A 24,721-nucleotide genomic window follows, 5' to 3' on the forward strand; every position below is an offset into this window, starting at 1 on the left:
CGGCTGGCATTTGAGGAAATGAATTCTGATTGGGCTAAGAAAGGGGCCAGAGAGATAAAACCAATAATTTGTTAAGAACTTTGAGGAAAGTAATTTGGAGAATTTCCTGAGCAAAATGGAGGAGGGAGGGAGTTAAAACAAGTAGATAGAATTTTCAAATGACATGGGACCATGAATTAGTCATGGCAACAATCTACATACACAAATGGTGTTTTCTCTAGTAGATCCCAGGATTTCAGCAGTATAGAGACAGAAGCAGGTTGATCCAAGGGTGACGTTTCATTTCAGACACAAGCAGCATGGGAAGCTGAGGATGCTGGTGATCACCACAGATTTCTAGCCTGGGAAAGGAAGAAAGAGGGGTTAGAAAACTGAGGTCGCATGCTGAAATAAAGGGATAAGAAAAGATAAGGTGTTAGAAACAGGGAGGATAGGCTACTGAGTGTTTAAGATTCTGGATGTGATGCTGTTCTTAGGAATGATAAGGACTAGGATATGGCAACTGAAAAGAGGTAGAAATGAAGGTAACTGGACTTGCAAAGGTCAAAATATAAAGAGGCTGAGGTGATTAAAGTCACCTTAGGGTTTGGTATGGCTCGGGCTAAACAGGAAGATTGTGGATCAAGCACCAGGTCATCAGTGAACATGGGAGAAGGTGAGTAGGGAGATGGTACAGAGCACAGCAGTGTGGGATGGCATTAGTCCCAAAAGATGTCAGGATTAGCAATGCCTTTCATATAGTTTTGTCAGAAAATCACGAGGAAAAGATTTAGGCGATCCATAATTACGTTTTTGTCACAGTGACAATGCCATTTAAGCAATGTAGTGCAGGGACACTCCTGACCCATTTCTCAGGTAGTAAACAGGATGTCATGATTTGGAATATAATAAAGGCATTCCTCTCCATCCCCATCCTTTAATTCCCAAGTTTAAAATTGTACATAAGGGAGGAAAGAACTGTGCCCTAAAGAGTGCCAAGTAAGTTTGGTGGCAACTCCGTACTGGAATGTGGTTCACTGGAACGTAGAGGAGAAAAGAGACTGATGTGTCTTCCTCTTTCCTTCTCACCACCTCTGGGCTGCTGTTTCCTTGAGTGGCAGCAGTTGAACCCCTCTGTAATAACGCCCTTGTTAAGTTTTCTTGTGTTTACCTTCTCCAGCCAAAGCACCTTTGTATCACAAGGGAAAAAATGTAAGACAACAGCAGATGATCGTAGATACAGAAATATTTCCAGAAGGACCGCCAATGTTGAGAATAGATTACAAAAGAAAACACTAAAGCAGGTCATTTATTCCACTTTTAATAGACAATAATCCACCTAGCTCAGAGAGATTAAGAAAATCTCTTTAAAAAAAAAAAGTCTGTCTAGCCATGAATCTCATCCATCAAGAAACTAAGTACTGGGTACCAGAAACTAAGTACTGAGTACTGACCCTGAAGTTAGCACTGCTCAGATTCAAAGCACAAACACAGATGTGAGTGGCCAGGGGTCAGTTGATCTAGGAAGGTTAAGATTAGGAAGGAAATAAAACCAGTCTTGGAGAGTACAAACACTTTGTCCTTTTTGTCATAACTATTTGCACACCTGGGCATTTTATTTACTGTTACTGCTGATTTCTATAACCCCTGAAGACTGGCATTATTATGCCTGTTTTATAGCTGAGGAAATGAAGAATTAAGAAGTTACAAGCCTTTTCTAATGGTTGCACAGATGATAAATGGCAGAACCAGGACCTGAACCCAAGTTTGTTTTTTCTTTGGCAGTTGGCTGGTACAAGGAACTGAACCCGTGACCTTGCTGTTACAAAGCTGCGTTTTAACCAACTGAACTAACCCGCCAGCCCCTGAACCCAAGTATTTATGACTCCATGGTGTGCTTGTCCCACTTACCAGATTTGCAGCTAAATATGTCCCTAAATAACTTTTGCAACTGGTCTACCTTCCAAGGCCTGGAACTCCGAAACCATTTCTACTATTAATCCCCCAGTTCAAGTGGGACCTTTGTCTTTTTTTTTTTTTTGGTAACTGGCTGGCAGGAAGAACCTAACCCTTGTTATAAGGCTGTATTCTAACGAACTGAGCTAACCAGCCAGCTCCTCAAGTAGGAACTCGGAACAAGAAATCACTCATAAAAAACAAACAAAAAATAACAAGAGCCAGCCCCCGGCGTACTTGGGAGAGTGTGGTGCTGATAACACCAAGGCCACAGGTTCAGATCCCTATATAGGGATGGTCGGTTGGCTCACTTGGGAGAGCGTGGTGCTGACAACACCAAGTCAAGGGTTAAGATCCCCTTACCAGTCGTCTTTATAAAAAATAAAATAAAATAAAAAACAAATAAAAATTAAAAAGTAGGGCGTAATGTTAGTAACCAAGTGCTGAGAAAACCTCAGCCATCCTCAGTATCAGTTTCAGTGGATTAATTTCTTAACTTGATGATTTTCTGAGGCTAAAGATAGCCTTTTTAATAATGAGTGCTGTGGGCTTGTCCCAAATACTTACAAATTTGTCACCTGCCTTATGTTACTTACTCCTTTTTCACATAGAAATTAACTTTTTTTTTTTTTTTTTTTTTTTGTCGTTTTTTCGTGACCAGCACTCAGCCAGTGAGTGCACCGGTCAGTCCTATATAGGATCCGAACCCGCGGCGGGAGCGTTGCTGCGCTCCCAGCGCAGCACTCTACCAAGTGCGCCACGGGCTTGGCCCAGAAATTAACTTTTAAAAGGCTGGTTTGCAGCCGAGCACTGGGCTGTGCACATGTCTTGTTCAACTTTGAAGTTACAGCTGAAATGCGGAGGCCTTTACCTTGGTAGGCCTTTATCTTAGAAGGCTAGGATAGATCCTCTGTCCCCAGACTTTCCACTTCTTCCTAGGATGTCCACAGCTGAAAATTAGATATGTACTATCTGCAAACTATCTGTTCACAGCCAATCTTCCCTCTGGCCTGTGGACTCAATGAAGACAGGCATGCCCATCTCATTTGTTCACAGCTGTATTTAGCCTCTGGGCCTCGCATAGCAGGCACTGGGCAAATGGTGAATGAACAGCTGGGTTCACCTAGTCCCCTCTGGAGCATCAGTCTTCTGCAAAGGAGAAAATCCCTATCAGAGAGGTTATACTGCCCACTCTCACAGAGAAGATAAGTTAACTGCCAAATCTCTTGCCATTCCCCCACACTAACCTGCCGTGAACACACACAATTATGTAAGTCAACTTCCTGTATTCGTATATTGCAATAAGTGTGCTGTGAAAACCCACACTATAAAAGCTACCATGTGTGGATATAAAAGCTACCATGGATTGAAGAATTTTCTACTCATTCTGTTCAATTACACATTCCACATTCACTGGGATGGGCAGGTAGTAGGAACAAATGCAATACAAATAAGTGGATTTAGCTTCTTCTCTGGAGGGGATTGTACTAGCAAAGTAGAGAAAAACAGGCTAGTTTATTACAAAAGATTTCAACTTTCTTGATATTTACAGACAATAACCAGATTTATTCATTATAATAAACCACTCAGCCTTAGAAAAAGAATTTGACTAAAACCTTATAAAAGGACATAAAATAAATTTGCATAAGTGGTGTTAGCTTTAAAAACATAACATGGGACCTCACCTATTAACATATACAGTTAGGGTATTTCACCATAATTTAAATTCCAAATCTAATATATGCATTGATATGATTTAGGGGGGGAGTCTCCCTTTAGTAGCTCAGATTTCAAAAGCTCTACAACCAGTAAGAATACCTATGGCTTAGTCAATTAAGAAAATAAGAAGACACCTATAGTTTTTCATCCAACCTGCATGGATCCAAACTTCGAGTAACTAATTTAGATGCATACACAGGAATTTTCATCGTGATTTTTCTAAACATTTCATTGGAAACTGAGCATGGATCTGAATTGGAAAAAGGTCCTACCACCCAAATTTATAGAGGTTCTGCAGCCTAACAAAAAGCAGGAAAGTCTAGCTTTCACTTCAGCCCCATCACTACCTTTACCACCTTGCATGTGACCTTTAGTGCATCTCCTCTTTCAGCTGGTTTCCTTGTCTGCAAAATGAAGACACTGGACTAGATGCCCTGCCCAGCTCTAACAGTCTCAATACTATAACCGATGCAGAGCTCCAACTTCCTACTTAAGTAACAGCAAAAGAATTAACCAAAAAAGCAAATATCTTGAGGCAGCCTTTAATTTGTGGTAAGGGAAGTTACTTAGCATGAATTCATTGCTTGAATCAATCCCAACTGTTTAGAAATAGAAATATGGCAAAATCAGATTTAACAGTCAGCCTCCTTATAATCCATAAACAAGAAGAAACTATCTGAACAAAGCAAGGAAAGAGAGGTACCAGTCATCTTTTAACGTCCTTTATTCTTCCACCCACTCCTACCCCTCACCATCCCCACACAGGTCCTTTCCTAAACCACAGATCTTAAACCCAAATTTCGGCATTTAATGGAAGTTTCTGAAAAGGAACCACTGGAAATGAGGTAGATGGGATGTCAAAGGAATTGTCAGCTAACAGTCCACATTTGTCCTGCTGCTGTCCTGATCAGCTGGCCAAAGGACACATTCCCAGCAAGATGTTTGTTACCACATCTCCTCAGCCATTAGTAAACTCTAATTTCTCATAGATTCTAAAAAGCTTTGCACAACTGTTATTGTGCTTCCAATATTACCCCTTCTTCTATAGCTGTTGATATTCATTTTCCCAGTAGACTGGAAGCTTTGTAGGAAGCTGGAGCTTTTCAAACACCTGAATGACTGAGAAATGGTCAAACACACAGAACTCCCCTTGGTTAGTGCTTTTGATTTTTGTTGCAATAATCAAAAGGCAAGCAATCACTGCAAATGCATAATCTACTGAGCTGCAGACACACACAGCCAGGCCTGTGCCCACACAGGTGGGAGGATAACAGCATACAAACACTAGTGTAAAAGAAATAAGTTTAATTAAGGTGACAGTAACCATTTGTCCTGCTGCCAAAATAAAAGGACTCTAGGAGTTCAGAGGAACTCTCATTGGCCCAATACATTTTGCCCAAACAGAACAGAATAAACTCAGTGAAATTAGCCCCACCTTTAGAGTCCAATGGTTCTGAAACTGCATTTTAACCCGTCATTTGAAATTGATTTTCACCTTTAACGGCAACTGCAAGCAGGCTAGAGCCAACACAACACAATCGCTGAATGTCTAGTCATAAGACACTCCATTGCTAAAGAATGGAAGACAAAAATATCTCCCACCATGGAAAATTTAAGGCCTGCCTAACAGGTCACCTATGCTGGGGCAAGTTTCAAAAGTTATTCCTGGAGCAGGTGCTAGGATAACATTCAGGAGCATTTTCCTGCTTTCTCACCTACCACTCTTCCTGACAGTTTTAAACCCTTTTTGGCTTTCTTCACTAGATCTGAATCAGATTATGCCTAACGGGTTACTCCCCCTACTTCTCTTGCTCTCTTAGTATCTATGGGGAAGTATCAACTACTTGAAAAGACCTTTTCCTACCAACTGCTGGAGTGGGGAAAGTGAAATGAAAAAGCATTAAGCCACGTGAAAATTTTCCCACAACTGGTTTTCATTTATGAAATATTTATGCAGAGTTTATAAGCTATGAACCCAGAAATGACTTAATTCAACAGATTTGACTTTGCCAAACTGTGTGGGTGTAGCACTCCAGGGGGAATTACCCAGGTGTTAAAACTCAGATTCAAAGAGAAAATGACCTAATTTTTCACTCCTTACACTAATATTCTCAAAAACCAAGTCCAACACCAAGATTAAGAGTTTGGATCCCTATACCCACCAGCAGAAGCCAAAAAAGAAAAAGAAACAAAGAAAATCAAGTCCAATGTCATTTAAAAATAAGTAGAGGCTAAATTAGATAAAGTCGCCTTTTAATTAGAATGCATAAGGGCCTGGCCCATTACTCACTTGGGAGAGCGTGGTGCTAGTAACATGGTCAAGGGTTCGGATCCCCATAATGTACCGACCAGCTGCCCAAAACCACCCCCCAAAATTAAAATGTATAAACTTTTCTCTAACATGTTTCCAATAATAAGACACCTGCTTATTTTAACAAGTTGGATATAAGATTAACGTATCTCAGTTCAAAATAGTCATGGGCCTCAAATGCGTGAATACTATTCCAAATAACAAGAGTAAATGTTGAGATTATTCAAGTTCGACAAATTCACACGGGGGTTAAATCGGCCAAACGAATGCAACAAACACACACCTTTCCAAGTTTTCAATTTTTCATGATTTTCTTAAAGATCAGGACACCGGGCTGGCTGGTTAGCTCAGTTGGTTAGAGTGCGGTGTTATAATAAAGATCAAGGGTTCGGATGCCGGTATTGGCTAGCCGCTAAAATAAATAAACAAAAAAATTATAAAACTTTTATTTGTACTGTTTTAAACCAACTACCTATTTTAAACCAGGTAGGCCAAAAGGAAGGATAAGAGCGAAAAACACTTCGCTGCCATCCATATACCCTATCCAGGGAGGTTTAACTTGCCGCTAATTCGTGCGAGGAAAAAAATCTAGGCTCTGTTGCAGAACACTGCAGGAAAAATGTGGAACTTTCGATGAGACAAACGCAAAACATGAGGAGGAGCATCTCTGAAAATGAGAAATAAGACAGCGGGTAAATGCAACAACGACTGGGCGGACAGCGAAGAAAGCGAAGCTCAGAAAGCTACCAACAGCCGCGCCCGAGGACGGGAGCCGCCAGGACCGTGTTCTGTCCTACGCTCTACGGAGGGACAGGCACCCAACGGCTCCGTCCCAGGTTTCCGCGGGTCGCAAAAGAATAACGGACGTCCTCCCGCCGGTGGACCTGGGGCCCCGCGCGGCGCTTCCGCCGAGCCCGCGCCGCCCACCCCGCGCGCCGCCCACCTGCGCTCGGCCCCGACCCGGTCGGGCGCGAGGACGGGGCGCCGGCGGCGAGATGCCGGGCGCGCGGCGCGGGCGGACATTGTCCTCGGCCGCCCGCCCGCCGGCCTTTGTCCCATTTGTTCACACTCACCCCGCCGCCATCGCTCGCCCGAAGCCAGGCACCAAAACCAAACGCCGCCCGACGCGAAAAATGAAGCAGAGTCATTTCTCGTCAAAGCAGACTTTATTGGGGCGACGGGGCCGCCTCGCGCGCCCGGGCCACTCCCCGCACGGTGCACTCCCCGAACCGGCCGCATCCCCGCGCTGGGTCGGCCCCTCCGTCCCTTCTCCCCAGTTCCACAACCCACGGTGCCCGGAGCCTCGCAGACCGCTCACCCGCTACCGAGGCGGCGACTGCGGCGGCGACGCCCCGCTCCCGAGTGCAGCCCGGGCCTGAGGCGGCGGGTTTTGTTGCTGTTGCACCGCGGAGGGCGGGAGCCGCACGTCGCAGAGCGGCGGGAGGAGGCGGTGGCAGCGGCAACGCGCTGACGTCACGCGCCCCGGCCAGCCAGCGCGCGTGAGGGCCGCCCCGCCCCCCTGCCCCGCCGGCCCCAATGCAGGAAGAGCCCGGCTGAGTGGGCGGGGCCTCGGCGGCAAGCGGGGCCGATCCATTGGCAGAGCGGGCGGAGCATGAAGACCAGCCAGCGAGTGGGAGTGAGGTAGGGCGGGGCGGGCCGAGGCCAGCGCGGAAATCTCGCGAGCCCGAGCCCGAGCGGAGTGTGGCGGCGGCGGCGGCGGCGAGATCTGGGCTCGGGTTGAGGAGTTGGTATTTGTGTGGAAGGAGGCGGAGGCGAAGGAGGAAGGGGGAAGCGGGGCGCCGGCCCGGAGGGCGGGAGGAGGCGCGGTCAGGGCGGGCGGCTGAGGCGAGGCGAGGCGGGGAGCCGGGAGGAGCCGCGGCCGAGCGAGCGCGGGCGCACCGAGGCGAGGGAGGCGGGGAAGTCCCGCCGCCGCCGCGGCCGCCGCGCCCGCCCCTTCCCCCCCGCCGCCCGCCCCCTCTCCCCCCGCCCGCTCGCCGCCTTCCTCCCTCTGCCTTCCTTCCCCACGGCCGGCCGCCTCCTCGCCCGCCCGCCCGCAGCCCAGGAGCCGAGGCCGCCGCGGCCGTGGCGGCGGAGCCCTCAGCCATGGCCTCGGGCGACACCCTCTACATCGCCACGGACGGCTCGGAGATGCCGGCCGAGATCGTGGAGCTGCACGAGATCGAGGTGGAGACCATCCCGGTGGAGACCATCGAGACCACGGTGGTGGGCGAGGAGGAGGAGGACGACGACGACGACGAGGACGGCGGCGGCGGCGACCACGGCGGCGGGGGCGGCCACGGGCACGCCGGCCACCACCACCACCACCACCATCACCACCACCACCACCCGCCCATGATCGCGCTGCAGCCGCTGGTCACCGACGACCCGACCCAGGTGCACCACCACCAGGAGGTGATCCTGGTGCAGACGCGCGAGGAGGTGGTGGGCGGCGACGACTCGGACGGGCTGCGCGCCGAGGACGGCTTCGAGGACCAGATCCTCATCCCGGTGCCCGCGCCGGCCGGCGGCGACGACGACTACATCGAGCAGACGCTGGTCACCGTGGCGGCGGCCGGCAAGAGCGGCGGCGGCGGCTCTTCGTCGTCGGGGGGCGGCCGCGTCAAGAAGGGGGGCGGCAAGAAGAGCGGCAAGAAGAGTTACCTCAGCGGCGGGGCCGGCGCGGCGGGCGGCGGCGGCGCCGACCCGGGCAACAAGAAGTGGGAGCAGAAGCAGGTGCAGATCAAGACCCTGGAGGGCGAGTTCTCGGTCACCATGTGGTCCTCAGGTGAGCGCCGGCCGCGCGCCGGCCCCGGGATGTTTTTGTTTTGAAGGGAAGCCATGTTTTATGTGTGTGATGGGCGCCGCCATCTTCTTCGCCAGGGCAAGTATGGCGGCCCCAAAAGATGGCGGACGCGCGGCGGCGGCGGCGGCGGCGGCGGCGGCGGCGGCGGCGGGGGCAGCGGGCCGAAGATGGCGCCGCGCGGGGGAGGGGCGCCGCCCGCTAGGCCGCAATGGCGTAGTTTCTCCGAGAGGGGGAAGCGACGCCCGGGCGGGGCGCGGGGGAGGGGCCGACGCGCCCGCCCGCTCCGGCCAACGGACTCGCCCGGCCCGTTGCAGGCGGTCGCCCCGCGCGCCCCCGACCCGGGCGCCCGCGGCGGGCGTTGGCGGGGCTGCGGCGCTGGCCTCGCGGGCCTGGCACGGCCGCCTCCGATACGCGCGCCACCGCCCGGCGCGGCCGTTCCCTCGCTGGCCTCCGGGGGGCGCCGCTGCCTCTCACTGCGCCCCCGCCCCCCAACCTCCCCGGAGTCTCAACCGCTCCCGGGAGGCACCGTCCAGCAGGGGGGAGGTGCGCGAAGCGCGTGGGCGCCCGCGGGCCCTTTGCTCCCCACCCACCCAGCGCCGGGCTGGACCCTGCCCCGGCGGTCACGCTGCCCCCGAGGCGGTCGTTTGCTCTGGGGCGGGACTTGGTGCTGCACGTAGGGCTCGCGTGTGCGGCGCTGAGCGTCAGTTGGAGCCTGTCACCGGTGCTGCCAGCACATTCCTCGCCTTTTATCCCCCTGGCAGTACCTGGCGGAAAGGGCCTACGAATCTTAGTAGGTCCTTCTTAACCCTTTACGTTTGGGAAAGTGTTTTTTAAAAGAAGTATTTGGTTCTTTGCAAATAGGTTGGGTTAGTTTACACAGCTATGGACATTTGCCCCTAAGTTAATAAAATTCGGTAGTTTTATTTTAGGCCTCTGTCTTTTTTACTTTGTAGAAAGCTATCTCGTTTTCCCTGTGAAAAGGATCCTAGAAAGCTGCTTCTTTTAGGGTTTTACTGTTTTAATACCGCTCTTAACAAAGGCCAGAAAAAAACTTCTAGGACAAAAGGGTCTTATCTGCATGCATAAAAGGTTTGTTTTTACTGTAGACCTATTGAAAGGCTGTTTTTGACCTAGCGCTGGTTTTTCCATGTCAGTATCCTATTGCTGTATTTATATGCTACATAGTTGACTTGCTGGGATACTAAATAGGATGAGAATAATCCTACCGTAGCTAGTTAACCCTAGCACCTGTGATGATTAAATTTAATACAAAATTTGGGTGGTAGAGCCCATTTCATCCATAATTACTTGAAAGCTCTTTCATAATTTATTAGAATTGGATGGAACCTCAAAATAAGGTGACCTTGGAGTATTAAAAGGTTATTATAATTCAGAAGAATGAATGAAATAGATGAGAGGGCTGGACCGAAAAGCTGGTCTGGTTGGATCTAGTGAAAGCCCCAAGATGAGATAACTAAAGTTGGATCAGCCTATGATTCAGAGGACTGAGGAAAGAAATCTGAGGTGTTGCCAAAATCTTACAGGAAGTGCTAACAGGCACTGTTACCGTTCTGGATTCAGAGTGCCTCGTAGAACTCATAGTAGTTTGAGTTTAACGGGAGCTGTATGGTATATTTTTGGTTTTGTTTGGGGTTTTTTTTTTTTTTTTTTGGCGGCTGGCCGGCTGGGGCTGCAAATCCTTGACCTTGGCGTTATAACACCATGCTCAAGCCAACTGAGCTAACCATCCAGCCCAAGAGCTGGATGTTTTAATGCAACATGAATACTTTAGTGCTTAGTGGTTATCAGAAAATACTTTCGACATATTTTGGTAGCTCAGAGTAATTAGACACTGATTATGCTGAATCTAAAAGCCATGGTTTTTCATTCATAGGAATGAAATAAGGGATGGGGGTTTGGTCATTGATAAATTTGCAGAATTCGGGATACCATTTGAAATTAGATGTAATTTACTTTTTTCATAGTGCAGTCGAGTTGGTTTTACAGGAATTCAGAAAACCAGCATATTTTACGTGTTACCAAATTGCTTACCTACTTTTCTGGGAGCCAAAACTTTGTAGTGTATGGCTTCACTTGATGAAGTGGTATGTATTAAGTTAGCAAGTTAGGGGTGAAAGTCTGAAGGGCTTGACTAATGGGAGTTAATTTACAATTAAGTCAGCATTTAAAAGTCATTACTTCCCCTGTGAGAGTGGCTGCTTACAAGATTGCACAGTTTGGGGTTATATTAAGTCCATTTCTTTAAAGCGTTAGTTGTCTAGTGCGTTACAGACTACTCTGTGCCTAAAGGTGTTTATAAATATTTGATGGTGATAACATAGGATGGCCTGTTTTCTCAGACATGTTTTATGGTAAACTACCCCTTTCCTTGTCCTTGTGGTTTGGAATTACTACCAAAGACAAGCTAAATAATTTGTAGTGAACTATGCATGTCCCAAGTTCAAATTCTGAAACAATTGCATTTTCAGAACTGAAATAACATGATATAATTAATAACAAATGAAATCAAAGCAGGCTAATTGTTAAGCTGAATTTGTGTTTGTATGTATGTGTTGAGTCTCAGGCAGTGTGTTGTCTGCTTTCATGTACTTCATCTCATTTGATCAAGTAGACATGAGAGTTTATAATTCACTATAGTTTCACTAAAATAGTTTCTTAGATTGGAAGGAGCTATGAAGTAACAGTTTTGCATAAGCCCCAAGCTTAGTTACCTGAAGTCCTTATAAAAATAATTGTACTCAAGGCTCTAGTTATTTTTTTAGCACCTCTTGGTATGAAAACAAACAAACAAAAACAAAACACAGTAGTTTAGTGGGAGTCAGCATGTTTGTGGAAACCAAATATTTGGATTTTTTATGGGTTTCTTTTTCTTGTATGCCATCTTTGTTTGATTTCCCACGGAGTAACAAAAACATTGTGTGTGTGGTGGGCATCTTTTGAATGGAACAGCAGCAAGGGAATCTAGTAGTTTTATTGTAGAGTAATTTTAGATCTGAAAGGGTCCTTAGAGATCTGTTTTTTTAAAGATTGAAATAATTCTCATACACACAGTTCAGTAGTTTCTACTGTATTCACCAGTTGTGCAACAATCACCACTATCCAATTCTGGAACATTTTCATCACCCCAAAAAAACACATTACCTGTTAGCAGTCATTCCCCATTCCCCATTCCCCTTTCTCCCAGCCCCTGGCAACCTCTAATCTACTTTCTGTCTCTATGGATTTGTCTATTCTGGACATTTTATACAAATGGAATCATACAATATGTGGCCTTTTGTGTCTGGGTTAACATGTTTTCAAGGTTCATCCATGTAATAGCGTGTACTGTATTCATTTTTGTGACTGAGTTATACTCCATTATATAGATAATCTGTCTGGATCTGCTTATTTTTGCAAATGAGAAAATTAAGGCCCAGTTAATCTGAACATGTTTCAATATTTACTCACGGTTCAACTATGCTTTGAATATTCTTAATCAGTTGATTTAAGGCCAATATTTACTTTGGGTTTTTTCCTTATGTACAATTGATGAATATTTCAATGTTGACAGATTTAGGCACAGTATTATATGTTTTTTTCCTGGATATTTATCTCTATTATATGGGAATGGCTTTTTATTTTACAGAGCTAATTATAAACTATAAACCATTTAACATAATAAACCATTGGGTTGAGCAGGGAAGCTAATGATAAAAGCTGAGCATTTAAAGCATTTAGTTTTCAGAGAAACCTAGGTGGCTTTAAAATTTTGAGGTTTCAGGTAGTTAGAAATTATGACCTTCTCTAAAGCTGTTAATATTTTAATTATCTTCACTGGACTGAATAAAGAAGTGCTTTGTGCTGGATTGAGCAAAACATCTAAGACCAGAACACCATTGACATTAAAATCAGTAAATTGAAAGAAAGTCAAAATGTATTAATTTTTTCTCAGTTTTATACATTAAGAAAATTCAGGTTTGCCAAAAATTACTAGTAATGACCATTTACCATTCCTCTGTGGATTTTTCATCTCCTTTTTTTTACCGTACTGTTTATCACTCAGTAGAGATGCCATAAACATACATTTCCATGGAGCCAAACCAGCAAAGCCCTCCAAAGTAATCACTTCAGCCACATGACCTACATAGGGCAGCCTAAGTCATAGATCCCAGAGTTTTGATCTGGTAGCTCTGGAAGCCTTAGCTAACTGATAAAGCCTCTTATGCTGTCAGACTCTCCACACCAGGTTATTAACCTTTCCTTTTCCCTCCCACTACCAACAGCCAACTCCCCCTGGTGGGATGAGAAAAATCCATATCAGGAAAAGGTCAGGGCTCCTGTCCTACAACTAGTATTTTAGGCTTTTGGAAGAGAGTAAATTTTAAAAATATCTGTGGCACACTCCTAGGTGGGTGTTTATAAAAGGCGCGCGTGCGTGCGTGCGTGCGTGCGTGCGTGCGTGCGTGTGTGTGTGTGTGTGTGTGTGTTTTCAAAGTCTGCTTAGCAAGGTCAGTCTGTTTTGAGGCTGGGAAACTTATCGCCCATAACAGGTTCTTAGCAAAACATTTATTACAGTCAACATTCCTTAAGATCTGCATTCTTTTGTTTAACTCTTGGTCTGCTCAGGTGATCGTGTTATTCTCTCTGTGCTCTTATTGTGTACTTCCAATAGGAAGAGTAAGCAAAAGAGAGAATTTTATAATTTCAAGGCTCTGGATATTTACCAGTGAGTTGTATTTCTGTAGTTATTAATGGGTAAACACTCAAAGTTTTTATTTTTTAAATTTGGCAGTTGAAACATGACTTGTATGTTGAAAATAGCATTAATTTTATTACTGCTAGCAAGTAGGAAGATCTTGGAAGTTAGTTAACTATTGTATAGCTTTGTACCTTCCTATGTATGGTGGACCTTAATTACAGTACAGAAGGGGAACTATTGCCTAGGTATCTTGTGTTAGTACATCCCATTCTGTTTAACTTTGTGGTTATATCAATAACAGAGAGCCCAGTGGTTTCTGGGAATGACACTAGTAACAGCAGCATATTTCCTCTCTAGAGGGAACTGACCAAAGTATACGACCTTGGCATGTCTGAACCTCTGACATTGGGATTTTTTTTTTTTTTTTTTTTTTTTTTGTCTTTTTCATGACCGGCACTCAGCCAGTGAGTGCACTGGCCAGTCCTATATGGGATCCGAACCCGCGGCGGGAGCGTCGCTGCGCTCCCAAGTGCTGCACTCTCCTGAGTGCGCCATGGGGCTGGCCCTGACATTGGGATCTTTATAGTGAAGAAATTCTACTCCTTTACAAATTGTTAAGTGACAATAGGAAACAATATATTCAATTTCCGAAAGCAAAATTAACCAATTTAACATGACCTGGCAAATGAGATATTAGAAACTCTGCTGAGTAAAATTCTCAATAACCATTCAGTTAATTCAGTTTTACACAGTGGTTTCAGATATGGTTAAATATTAAGACAGTATAAATGGTTATTTGTGAGGGACTCTTTCTGTATAAATTAACACCCCTCCTTAAATACAGAAATTGGGGAGTAGGGAAAGGGGATGCCATTGCTGCGCAAGAAGCTGTTCTGTTGGATTCTGGCGTCGTTTCTTCTAGGAGAGTGATTGAACTTCTAATAGAATAGAATTCTTGATAAATAATTGAGTGAATGAATGGATGCAAGTTGTGCTTGTAAGGTAGAATCGTGGCTTACAGACCTAAATACCATTCTGGTCTATTCCTATATAGGTGGAAAAAGAAGTATTAGTATTAGAATGGGAGAAGGTGGAGAAAGTTCTGTTTTAGGGAAAAGCATGGGCTTTAAATCAGTCCTAGATTCAAATCCCAAATCTGCCACTTATTTTGCTTTTTTAGATATATTACTTGTAATTTCTGAGGCTCATTTTTTTTTTCAGCCAAAAACATAATGTTAATACGTTAAAGATTTTGTTTAGATTGAGGAATGTGACAGTTGCTAGAATGAAATGGGTACTTAAAAAAATGGTAGTATCCTTTCTTAAGGTTTTTATTAGGAGGGGAACAGCCTGTCTGATTTTTGTCTGTTGCTTACCAGTGAATCCCAAATATTTAGCTCTCCACCATTTCAGTGAAGGTTTAGATGATGGCAGCGGTGAGTAGATGATGTCTTCTTTGCCAAAAGTAACCTAGAATGGCCATACCAAAGTTAATGGCCTAAGATGGAAGGTGTGGAGAAACAAAATCTAGCCAATATATACATGCATAAATATGTAAATATTGAAAATAGAAACTCAGGATCACAGAAAAGAGGGAAGCTATAGGATCAACCCTAATGAGCTTCCTGGCAATCAAGATATAAAAGGAAATTACAGAACCTTTATCTGATTAAGATGGGGAAAACTTCTAAGGAAATTAAGCTTTTCTTAGGAGTGAGTTTGAAAATGAGCTGCTTGGTATGACCACTGAATGACAGTAATGCACAGAGGCTTGGCATTTTTCAACCAGTGTCAGATTTCACAGCGCTGTCTTAGAGCTGCCAAGATGTAGCCTAAAAAATTTAAAACCTGAAATGTAACCTAACTGAAGATTCATAATTTTCTGTGTTCTTTACATGCTTACTCTATAATTTGTTTTTGTTTTTTTAGCACAATCTTTTCTTTTTTGGCTGCTGGCCAGTACAACACTGCACTCAGACAAACTGAGCTAACCGGCCAGCTCCTATAGTTTTCTTTGTGGTTTTTTTGTTTGTTTGTTTAAGTTCAGCATTCTTTAGAAGCATTAAGTCTGGTGGAGAGTAGTACCTTATTTCATCAAATAACTGCAGTTCCCATTTCACAGGTATGAAATGTAAGGCGAAAAATCTGTTAGATTCAATGAAATACAGTCATAATTTGATATTGACTTTTTGAAATAATAACTTGAGCATGGCTATTATGTATGAGTTGAGGTTTACCTTAGGAATCATATTAAGGTCTTTTATTTATATGATTAACATACCGTGGTGGGCTGTATAATGGCTCTAAAGGAATCTAGATCCTAATTTCTGGAATGTGTGAATGTTACCTTATTTGCAAGTGTGATTAAACTAAGGCTCTTGGGATGGTGAGATGATCCTGGACTATCCAGGTGGGCCCTAAATGTAATCACACAAGGGTCCTTGAAATCACAAGAGGGAGATTGACTACAGAAAAGGAAGTAGAAGTGACAGCAGAAGCAGGAGGTTGAGTGAAGGGGTCCTGAGCCAAGGAATTTAGGCAGCCTTCAGAAGCTTGAAAAAGCAAAGGACCAGGTTCTCCCCTAGACCTCCAGAAGAAACCTACACAATGATTTCAGCTCAGTGAAACTGATTCTGACTCCTGGCTTTCAGAACTGTGGAAGAATAAATTCATGTTGTATTAAGCCACCAAAATGGCGGTAGTTTGTTACAGTGGCAGCAGGAAACTAAGACATATGCTAGCATCCCCTGTATACTAAAGTCGGCAAGTCCCTGTTGTATGCAAGGCACTGTGGTCATTACCAAATAGCCTAAGACTTACTGTTCCCCTTAAACCTAGGAGGGTAGGGGAAGTGGAATAAAGATTTATTTTTTTGCCTACTCTCCCTAGTTTTCCAGACATAATGGTTGGCATTTAACATGTCATCTTGTTTCAGCCTTATAAGGTAGGTGGTTTTTTCATTTTTTAATAAATGATGAAACCAAGCAAGGTTGAGAGTGGAGGCTGGAGTGACAAGAATGAAAAGCCTTGCAAAGGAAAGAGATCTTGGTTTGGGTTTTGGAGAGTGGACTAGGATTGGATATCTGGCTTTGGAGATAGAACTGGGCTTAGATAGGGCCACGCTGCCCCTACTTGTCCATTTTTGGGACAAACTGCTTTCACTGTACATCACTTTCACTTGGTATGTCTCTGAGTAAAATTCTCATTAGAGGGGGCTGGCAGGTTAACTCATTTGGTTAGAGCTGAACACGAAGGTCAAGGGTTCTGATCCCTGCACTGTCTAGCAGTCTAAAAAAGAAAAGTTCTCATTAGACAAAGCTAGTTGTCTCCCTACCTCTGGGATGTATCTCTTCGATCTCTTTTGCAGTCTTTCTCCTGTCTGTTGTGTACAAGGGTACCTTTTAATTCTATTTTTCAATGAGTTTTCTGAAGTACCCTTATTTTTCTGTGGTTTTAAATGCAGTCTGTATGCCAGTGATTTCCATATAATTCTCTCCAACCTAGATTTCTTTTTTATCCCCCACACTTGCGTATCCAGTTGCCTCCTTGAGGTCTGTCCATCTCTGCGCACACTTCTCAAACAAAAGAGGAACTCTAGGTTTTCTCCTGCATATCATCTCTTCTCCTGTTGTCCTCCATCTCAGCAAATGACATCCTTCAAGAACCTAGCCATGTTTATTCCTCCTCAAAATACATCTTTAAAGTGTTTTAAAGACCTGCTAATAAATGTCTCATTTGATGGTAAATCCCATTACTCAGTAATTTCACTGACAGAAATTGTTCCTTGTTTTTAATAGAAAAATTTCCGCTGTAGTTTAATCCCATTTTTTCTAAGTAAAATGCCATCATATAGATCCAGGGTTAGCAAACTTTTTCTGTAAGGGGCCAAATAGTAATATTTTAGATTTTGTGGGTTACATGGTCTTTGTTGCATCTAATGAACTCCATGTGCCCTTGTATCAGGAAAACAGCCATGGAAAATCCGTAAGTAAATAAACATGGCTATGTTCCAATAAAACTTTATTTACAAAAGTAGATGACATATTTGTACATCAAGGTTCATAGCAGCATCACTCATGGAACCCAAAAGGTGGAAACAACCCAAGTATCCATCAACAGATGCATAAACAAAATGTGTATGTATATACAGGGATATTATTCACCAATGAAAAGGAATGAAATTTTGATATATGCTACAACAGATGGACCATGAAAGCATTATGCTTAGTGAAATAAGCTAGATGTGGAAGGCAAATATCATATGGCTCTACTTGTATGAGGTACCTAAAATGGGCAAATTTATAGACACAGAAAAAATAGAGATTAGCAGGGGCTGGGGGTATAGCATTAATAGGTAGTGTTTTGGGGGGGTGTAGAAAAAGTTTTGGATATATGTATTGGTGATAGTTACACAACATTGGTATGTAATGCCACTGAATGGTATACTTACAAATGGTTAAAATGATAAATCTATGTTAATGTGTATTTTACCACAATTTAAAAAAAAAGAATAGGAAAGGATGAAAAATGGGGAGGTGGGGGGAAGGCCAGCTGGATTTGGCCCACTGACTGTACTTGCCAACCCCTGATAGAGGTCATCAAATCTTGGTCAGCCTCTTCTTTACACCTATATTGTACCTTTTTTTGGTGTTCTGATTCTTCTGTCCTCTGGGTTCTTAATATTCCTGAATGTTAGTACTAAGAATTGAGCCTCAAGAAGTATTTCCTCGTTTGACTTTTCCTACTAGAACATAAGTTCCACGAGGGCAGAGACTTTGTTTTTGTTTCTGGCTGTTATTCTCTATGCCTAGAATAACACCGGGCACACAGAAAGCCCTCAATTAATATGTTAAACTAATATAAGGGATTAGTTAGCCTGTGATTCCTTTATTCCCTGAGTTCAGCCTTTGTTTTGTCTCAGCGCACTTGAAACATGTCCTCTGCAGTGGAATGAATATTTGTGTGTCCCACTCCCCCAAATTCATATGTTGAAATCCTTGTCCCCAGTGTGATGGTATTAGGAGGTGGGGCCTTTGGGGTGTAATGTAGGTTTGAGGGTGGAACTGTCATGAATGGGAATTAGTGCTCTTATGAAAGAGACCCCAGAGAGGTCTCTAGACCTCTCCACTATGTGAAGATACAGCATGAAGACCACCATCTGCAAACCAGGGAGTGGGTCCTCACGAAAAATGAAACCGTGCTGGCACCCTTATCTTGGACTTCCAACCTCTGAACTGTGAGAAATATTTGCTGTTTAAGTCATCCAATCTATATTTTTGTTACAGCAGCCCGAACGGACAGACACCCTCATCAGTAGCTTGTTCAGATTAGCAGTGATTCCCAGCCTTGCTATCATTCTTGTATCAGAAATATAGAACATCACTGAAGAAAACAGCTTTCTTACCAACCAATGTATTTCTGTACCACTTGAAAGTTTTGACGTAGTACCTGTAGTAATTGTGCCTAGGTTAGAGAGATTGGAGGGGTATCAACAGGGGACAGGCAGCCCTGAGAAAGAGAATGAAATTAAAGAATTGTTATAGTGCAGAGTCCCAGCTTTGTAACTTAAGGTCAATAACCACATTTTTTTTGTCCTTTTTTATTAATATATCCAGCTATTTTTTCTTACACTCCTTAGTCCATGCATGGATATTCTTCATCTATAAATGGATAACCTTGGATATATTGTCTCTAGTATTCCTTCTAGTTCCAAACAAGAGGCAGCCAAACTTAACAGTTTTATGAAAACCAATTAAGAAACTACTATAGTTGTTTAGATAATATCAATAAAATATATTATCTGAATACGCATATAGTTATTTGAGATAATATGATCTAAGTTGATGGCAATGGAACAAAGAAGACCCTTTAAAAGTGACGAGTAGAATTTGGCATCTGGGATTATTAGGAGATTAGTTATATGAGGCCACTATTGCTATTTTTTTTTTTTTTTTTTAACTTTTGAATTTGAGATGATAGACATACCAGTAGGGATGTCCTACATTCTTTGAAACCATATTTATTGCTAGCTATATGCAGACTTTGAACAAGGCTCTGAGGATACTTGGGATCAAAACTGACCAACCTTCTTGTCCTCAGAGAGCTTATAATTTAGTGGGTGAGGCCACTGAAAGCAATACAGCTGTAACTACAAACTGTAGTCCATGGAAATTGCATGAGTAAAGGCCACAAGGTTAGGGTGGGCGGGCCATGCTACATTTGAGCAACTAAAGGACCGATATAGCTAGGGCAAAGAGGATGGGGAGACTAGTGAAGAATGAGGAGGCTGGAGAGGTAGGCAAGAGGCTAGCTAGCTGAGAGGTGAAGGCTACGAAATCAGATTTGAGTCAGTGTTGCTGAGTTGGTAGTTAACTGGAAATATGTGTCATGGATAAAAAGCAGAACTCGGGGCTGGCCCGTGGCTCACTTCGGAGAGCGTGGTGCTGACAACACCAAGTCAAGGGTTGCGATCCCCTTACCGGTCACAAAAAGGACAAAAAAAAAAAAGAAATTGAGGTGCTATATCTATAAAGCACCTATTTAAGAAGTTGCTAGTGAGAGCAGTATAGTTTTTAAAATGTATTTATTACTCATCTAACATAATCAATCTTATGATGTATTTCAGATGAAAAAAAAGATATTGACCATGAGACAGTGGTTGAAGAACAGATCATTGGAGAGAACTCGCCTCCTGATTACTCAGAGTATATGACAGGAAAGAAACTTCCTCCTGGAGGAATACCTGGCATTGACCTCTCAGATCCTAAACAACTGGCAGAATTTGCTAGGTAAGTTATAATAACTTTCTTTTAATTATAGAAAGTGCTTAAGTCTTACCAGCTATGTTTTTTTGTGCCTAAGTCACAATTTTATTCTTTCTCTAGGGAAACTTCTGAAAACAAAGCATCAGTTTTATTTTTAATAGTAACTATGCTATTAATGTGAGTGGCTGCATTTTAGATCCTTGCAGACAATAAGATGAGGCAGATACTCTTTCATTCCATAATTGGCATTGCTTGTGAGTAAATAAAATTGCATATAATTTGTTTTGAAATGGGTATTCTTATAGTATTTCCTGACATCCTTATATACATTTTAAATTTGGGTGTGTCGTACTGGATTAAACTGCAGGACATCTACGTCTATTCTAGATTTGCCCAGCTGACTACTGGTAAGGAGTTCATCAGTTCGTATTTCATCATATCGTCAGTTAAGCTCCCAGTGTTTTGTTAATATAAACTGGTGTGACAGGAAGAGATCAAATATTTATGGCTGGGACCCCTGTGACTGTCAAGAAGATCTGAACCCATTAGATATTTGTTTGTTTTGCCTGAAACAGCTGGGTTCCTACAGAAGCCTCTGCTACTTTTTGTGTTATTTTCCAGTACTGTTTGGCAGTTTTTATAAGGACATGAAAAAAACCACAAAGCTGTAAAATTTTAAACAAAATGAAATGAACTAATAAACTTTGGAGCACAAGGTCTAATCTCTTTCTCTACCTGAGGTTGAATGGAGCCTAGAACAGCCCAGGAAATTTAGGCAAGGACAGAATCTGGAAGAAATAAATCTTTGTCATCCTACATCTTCTGAGAACAGAGTGGGGTACCTTTTATTCTTCTCTTGAGAGCAGACCAGTGTAGAGAAGAGCTAGAGACAATGAAGCATCCCAGTTTCCCTTCCTAGCCCTGCTGAAAACAAGGTGTGCGGCTTCTGCCACCTGGAGCCTCAGTTTCTCCACTTCTGAAATGGGCAAAAGAATCCTGTTGTGTTTTGATAGAAGGGGGTTTTCTTTTTCTTCCAGTGAAACTAGCTATAGGGAATATACACATTAATTTATTTCTACTATTTCATGGCTTAACAAAGCTAAGGCTCTATTCTTTTGTTAATGACATTGTATTCTAGCTTTTATTGCCATTCATATTTCAAATACAGTTGTGTGAATCAGATATTAACCACCCCCCTCAAAAAAAAAAAACAAATAAAAATAAGGTACATAGTCAGCAATGAGGTCAGAGTTTTTGGACACATTAAGCCAGATATTGTGCCAGTGTTTAATGTCTCCTGTTCTTAAATAAATGTGGTAAAGGTTAACAGGAAACAGTGGAGAAGATTTAGAAGGAAAAGAATGTATGTCTGGGGTGGAGGGGAGGATACAAAAAGGGAAGAATAAGAATTGGTATTAAAAGCTTTACTCCTTGGGTGATGGGGAAAATGGTGAGAAGGTTCTGGTTTGGGGTTCGGGGTAGGCAGTGTTTGGTTTTAGATACTAATAAAACATTTATGTTGGACTTGAGGTGGTTTTAGGAAGTGAGTTAGGGTTAGCATCAGCTGATGAAGGGTGGCCAAAAGCATGAAAGTGGTAAGTAAGCTCCTTGAGGGGCAAGATTTTGGAAGGAAAAGACCCCAGCATAAAATCTTGGGAAAACCCTTGTATTTGGAGGGTAAGAGGAACAGGTGACAGTAGAATAGTCATTCAGACAAGTAGGAGGAGACTCAGGAAAGTACAGCATCATGACAGCCTGCGAAGGAGTTTCCAGAAGGTCCAGGAGAGGAATTAAATCTCTGTAGCTTATATATTGTGAAGTAATTTCAGTGGAGGGGCAGAGGGCTGGGGAAAGGTTTTAAAGAGAGAGGGAACCTGTGGGTAGTGAGTAATTAGGTGTTGGTGACCTTTGACATTGTTTACTCTGGAGAATTGGGGCAGCTGATGTGAGAGCTTATCCCCAATCCCCTGAGAAAATCTAGGGGCACATGTCACTCTTGGGAAAGCCACCCAGCCTATATGTGTTACGGCTGCCTTAGACCATCTTCTTAGGAAGGGGACCACAAAAAGGGACTGGGACCCAGGTGCCATTTCCATTTGTGAAATTACAAAACACCAAAAGTATATGTAAAAAGTTCCAGGAAAGTAGCCGAAAAGAATGATAGACCTGAATGAGACTTTGCTTCAACAGCAATAGATAATTAGGGTTTGAAGACAATAAAACAGTATTTTGAGAAGGAAAATTACTATAAAAATGGACTTCTTGATCCAGCAGAGCTATTGGTCAAATCAGGGGCAAAAAAAAAATGACAGTTTTAGAGACATTAGTTTTATATTCATGCACCCTTTCTGAGGAGGTTATTAGAGTATATACCACAGCAGAATGAGGACAAACATCAGAAGGAAGGCTTCATGGTGAAAAACCCAAGAGGACAGCTGTGCGGCAGGCTGGAAGACGTATTCCATTGAGAATAGGAAGGTTGGAAGCTGTGCGGCAGGCTGGAAGGTGTATTCCATTGAGAATAGGAAGGTGGCAGGCTGGAAGACTTTTCTTCAAGAAAAGTCAATTTTATTCAGTAGTGGATAGAATGAGTAGGAAGCCTGGTGGTATGGGAATCTTCTGAAAAAGAAAAGGCAATCAGAAACTCCCTGAAAAGGGCATAGGGCTAAGAAGCTATGGCCTAAAAATGGGGCATAATTTAGACAATATTTAAAGTGAGAGAACTTATTTGACCTGATTCTGAGGAAATTCTCTCCCTGGTGTTTGCGGCCACTGTGTTGGACTTGCAGAACAAGAAATGTGATCTGAGCACACTATTAAATCCTATAATAAGCAATGTTTACATAATCATAAGTGAATGTAAATAGTGTTTGTTTTCTTTTATAATCAGCCTGTTAAAGATTCCATTGGGCTCGGGTTCAGATCTCTATACTGGCCAGCTGCCAATAAATAAATAAACAAATATTTCATTTTATATGTAGAATAGAATTAACTCTTGCTCATCTTGACAAGGTGTAAAAATGTATAGGGTTTGGGCACTGTGATGTGGATTGAGGGTTAGGCTCATTCCTATTCTCATTCTGCATGTTATCTCTCTCTCTTTTTTTTTTTTTTTTTTTTTGTCTTTTTGTGACCGGTAAGGGGATCGCAACCCTTGGCTTGGTGTCGGCCTGCACCGTGTTCAGCCAGTGAGCGCACCAGCCATTCCTAAATAGGATCCAAACCCGAACCCGCGGCGGGAGCGCCGCTGCACTCCCAAGCTCCGCACTCTCCCGAGTGCGCCACGGGGCCGGCCCTGCATGTTATCTCTTAAAGATCATGTTAACCTAAACAAGTTTCTCTAATTGGACAGTGGTGGTGGCGAGAAATATTTGAGCCTGGGTGCCCTTGAGTAATAGTTGAATGTATTTTCTAGAGGCCTAGAATTGGTGACTAGGACTCTGAATGCTGAAGATGAAGAGGCACTGAGTTTCAAACTGTTGGGGGTCAGACCACATCTTCTTGGCTGCCTAAGATCCACAGAACTTATTTTGCTGGCCTCTCTTCTCATCTCCTGCCACTCCCTGACTCTCATAGCAGCATTGGAACCCAGAGCTATTAGCTTCAAGTGGAGTATTAGAAAACCTTTGGTTTGGAAAGATTGAAGAATGGTTAGGCCAATTCCACATTGGTTACTTTTTTTTCACTACCCACCTTGAGACTTTCACAGGATTAACATAAAGATGAAATGTGATAATGGAGATGAAAATACCTCCTATCTATTTAAGAGATAATTCATTGAACAAACTTTGTTTCATTTGTCTAAGGCAAAATTATCTTTACATAAAGAAGGGAAGTGAGTGGTGCTTGCAAAGGGTAGCAGTATTTCATAGGAATTTCTGTCCCCCGAGCACAGGTCAGAATTGGTGGTTCTGGTCTAGAAGTCAACTAAGCTTGTTTTGCAGGGAGGAGGCTTGTTTTCATTAAAGAATCACTGCTCCAAAAATGTTTCATATCTGCTTCTGGGACATGTGCAGATTTCAGTTAGTCAGAACTCTACTGCAATTGTACAGGAAGTTCCTGTAAGTTTGGGTTCTGGATTCCAATCTCTGTAATGTTGTTCCTTCCACATATGCCAGAAGGAGATATAAATTCAGCAGTCATAGGGAGCATGTTCTCTGTTTTATTTGAACAGGAAACTCTTTGTTGTGTACCTGGCACCTTCACATAATATGTAATACATTGAGGAGTGCCTTTCTACTTGTCTTCCTTCTGTCCCTCGGTCCTTTAGTTGAAAGGATGGCTTGGCACACCAGAACCTTCTGGGTTGTTGAGCATAACTGGCATACTGTTTTTTAAAAAAGAACTCATTTTTAGCTAGGCCCATTTAACACACAGGCAATGATAATAATAGCTATCATTTCCCAAGTGCCTAACATACATCATCTCTTTTAATCCTTATAGCTCTAAAGTAGGTAGCATTGTACCTTTTTACAGAATAAGAAACTGAG

The 24,721-nt window shown here is 43.3% G+C and overlaps 2 protein-coding genes across 3 annotated transcripts in view; one reads left to right on the forward strand and one right to left on the reverse strand.

The window, feature by feature from the left end:
• Nucleotides 1–8,896, reverse strand: part of LOC134372077 (mucin-19-like) — a 21,021-nt gene extending 12,125 nt beyond the window's left edge. For both annotated transcript variants that reach the window (XM_063089191.1, XM_063089192.1), the window contains exons 1-3: nt 7,284–8,896; nt 6,249–6,377; nt 202–341 (exon numbers count right to left, since the gene is read on the reverse strand). In XM_063089191.1, coding sequence (XP_062945261.1) covers nt 6,346–6,377; nt 7,284–8,070 — 819 coding nt within the window. In that variant the 5' untranslated portion in view covers nt 8,071–8,896 and the 3' untranslated portion in view covers nt 202–341; nt 6,249–6,345. The remainder of the gene's footprint in view (nt 1–201; nt 342–6,248; nt 6,378–7,283) is intronic.
• The window catches only part of YY1 (YY1 transcription factor), a 27,996-nt gene continuing 10,925 nt past the window's right edge, over nt 7,651–24,721 (forward strand). The window contains exons 1-2 of the mRNA XM_063089190.1: nt 7,651–8,750; nt 20,093–20,255. Coding sequence (XP_062945260.1) covers nt 8,069–8,750; nt 20,093–20,255 — 845 coding nt within the window. The 5' untranslated portion in view covers nt 7,651–8,068. The remainder of the gene's footprint in view (nt 8,751–20,092; nt 20,256–24,721) is intronic.

Source organism: Cynocephalus volans, chromosome 3 (genome assembly GCF_027409185.1).
Source record: "Cynocephalus volans isolate mCynVol1 chromosome 3, mCynVol1.pri, whole genome shotgun sequence".
Taxonomy (NCBI): domain Eukaryota; kingdom Metazoa; phylum Chordata; class Mammalia; order Dermoptera; family Cynocephalidae; genus Cynocephalus; species Cynocephalus volans.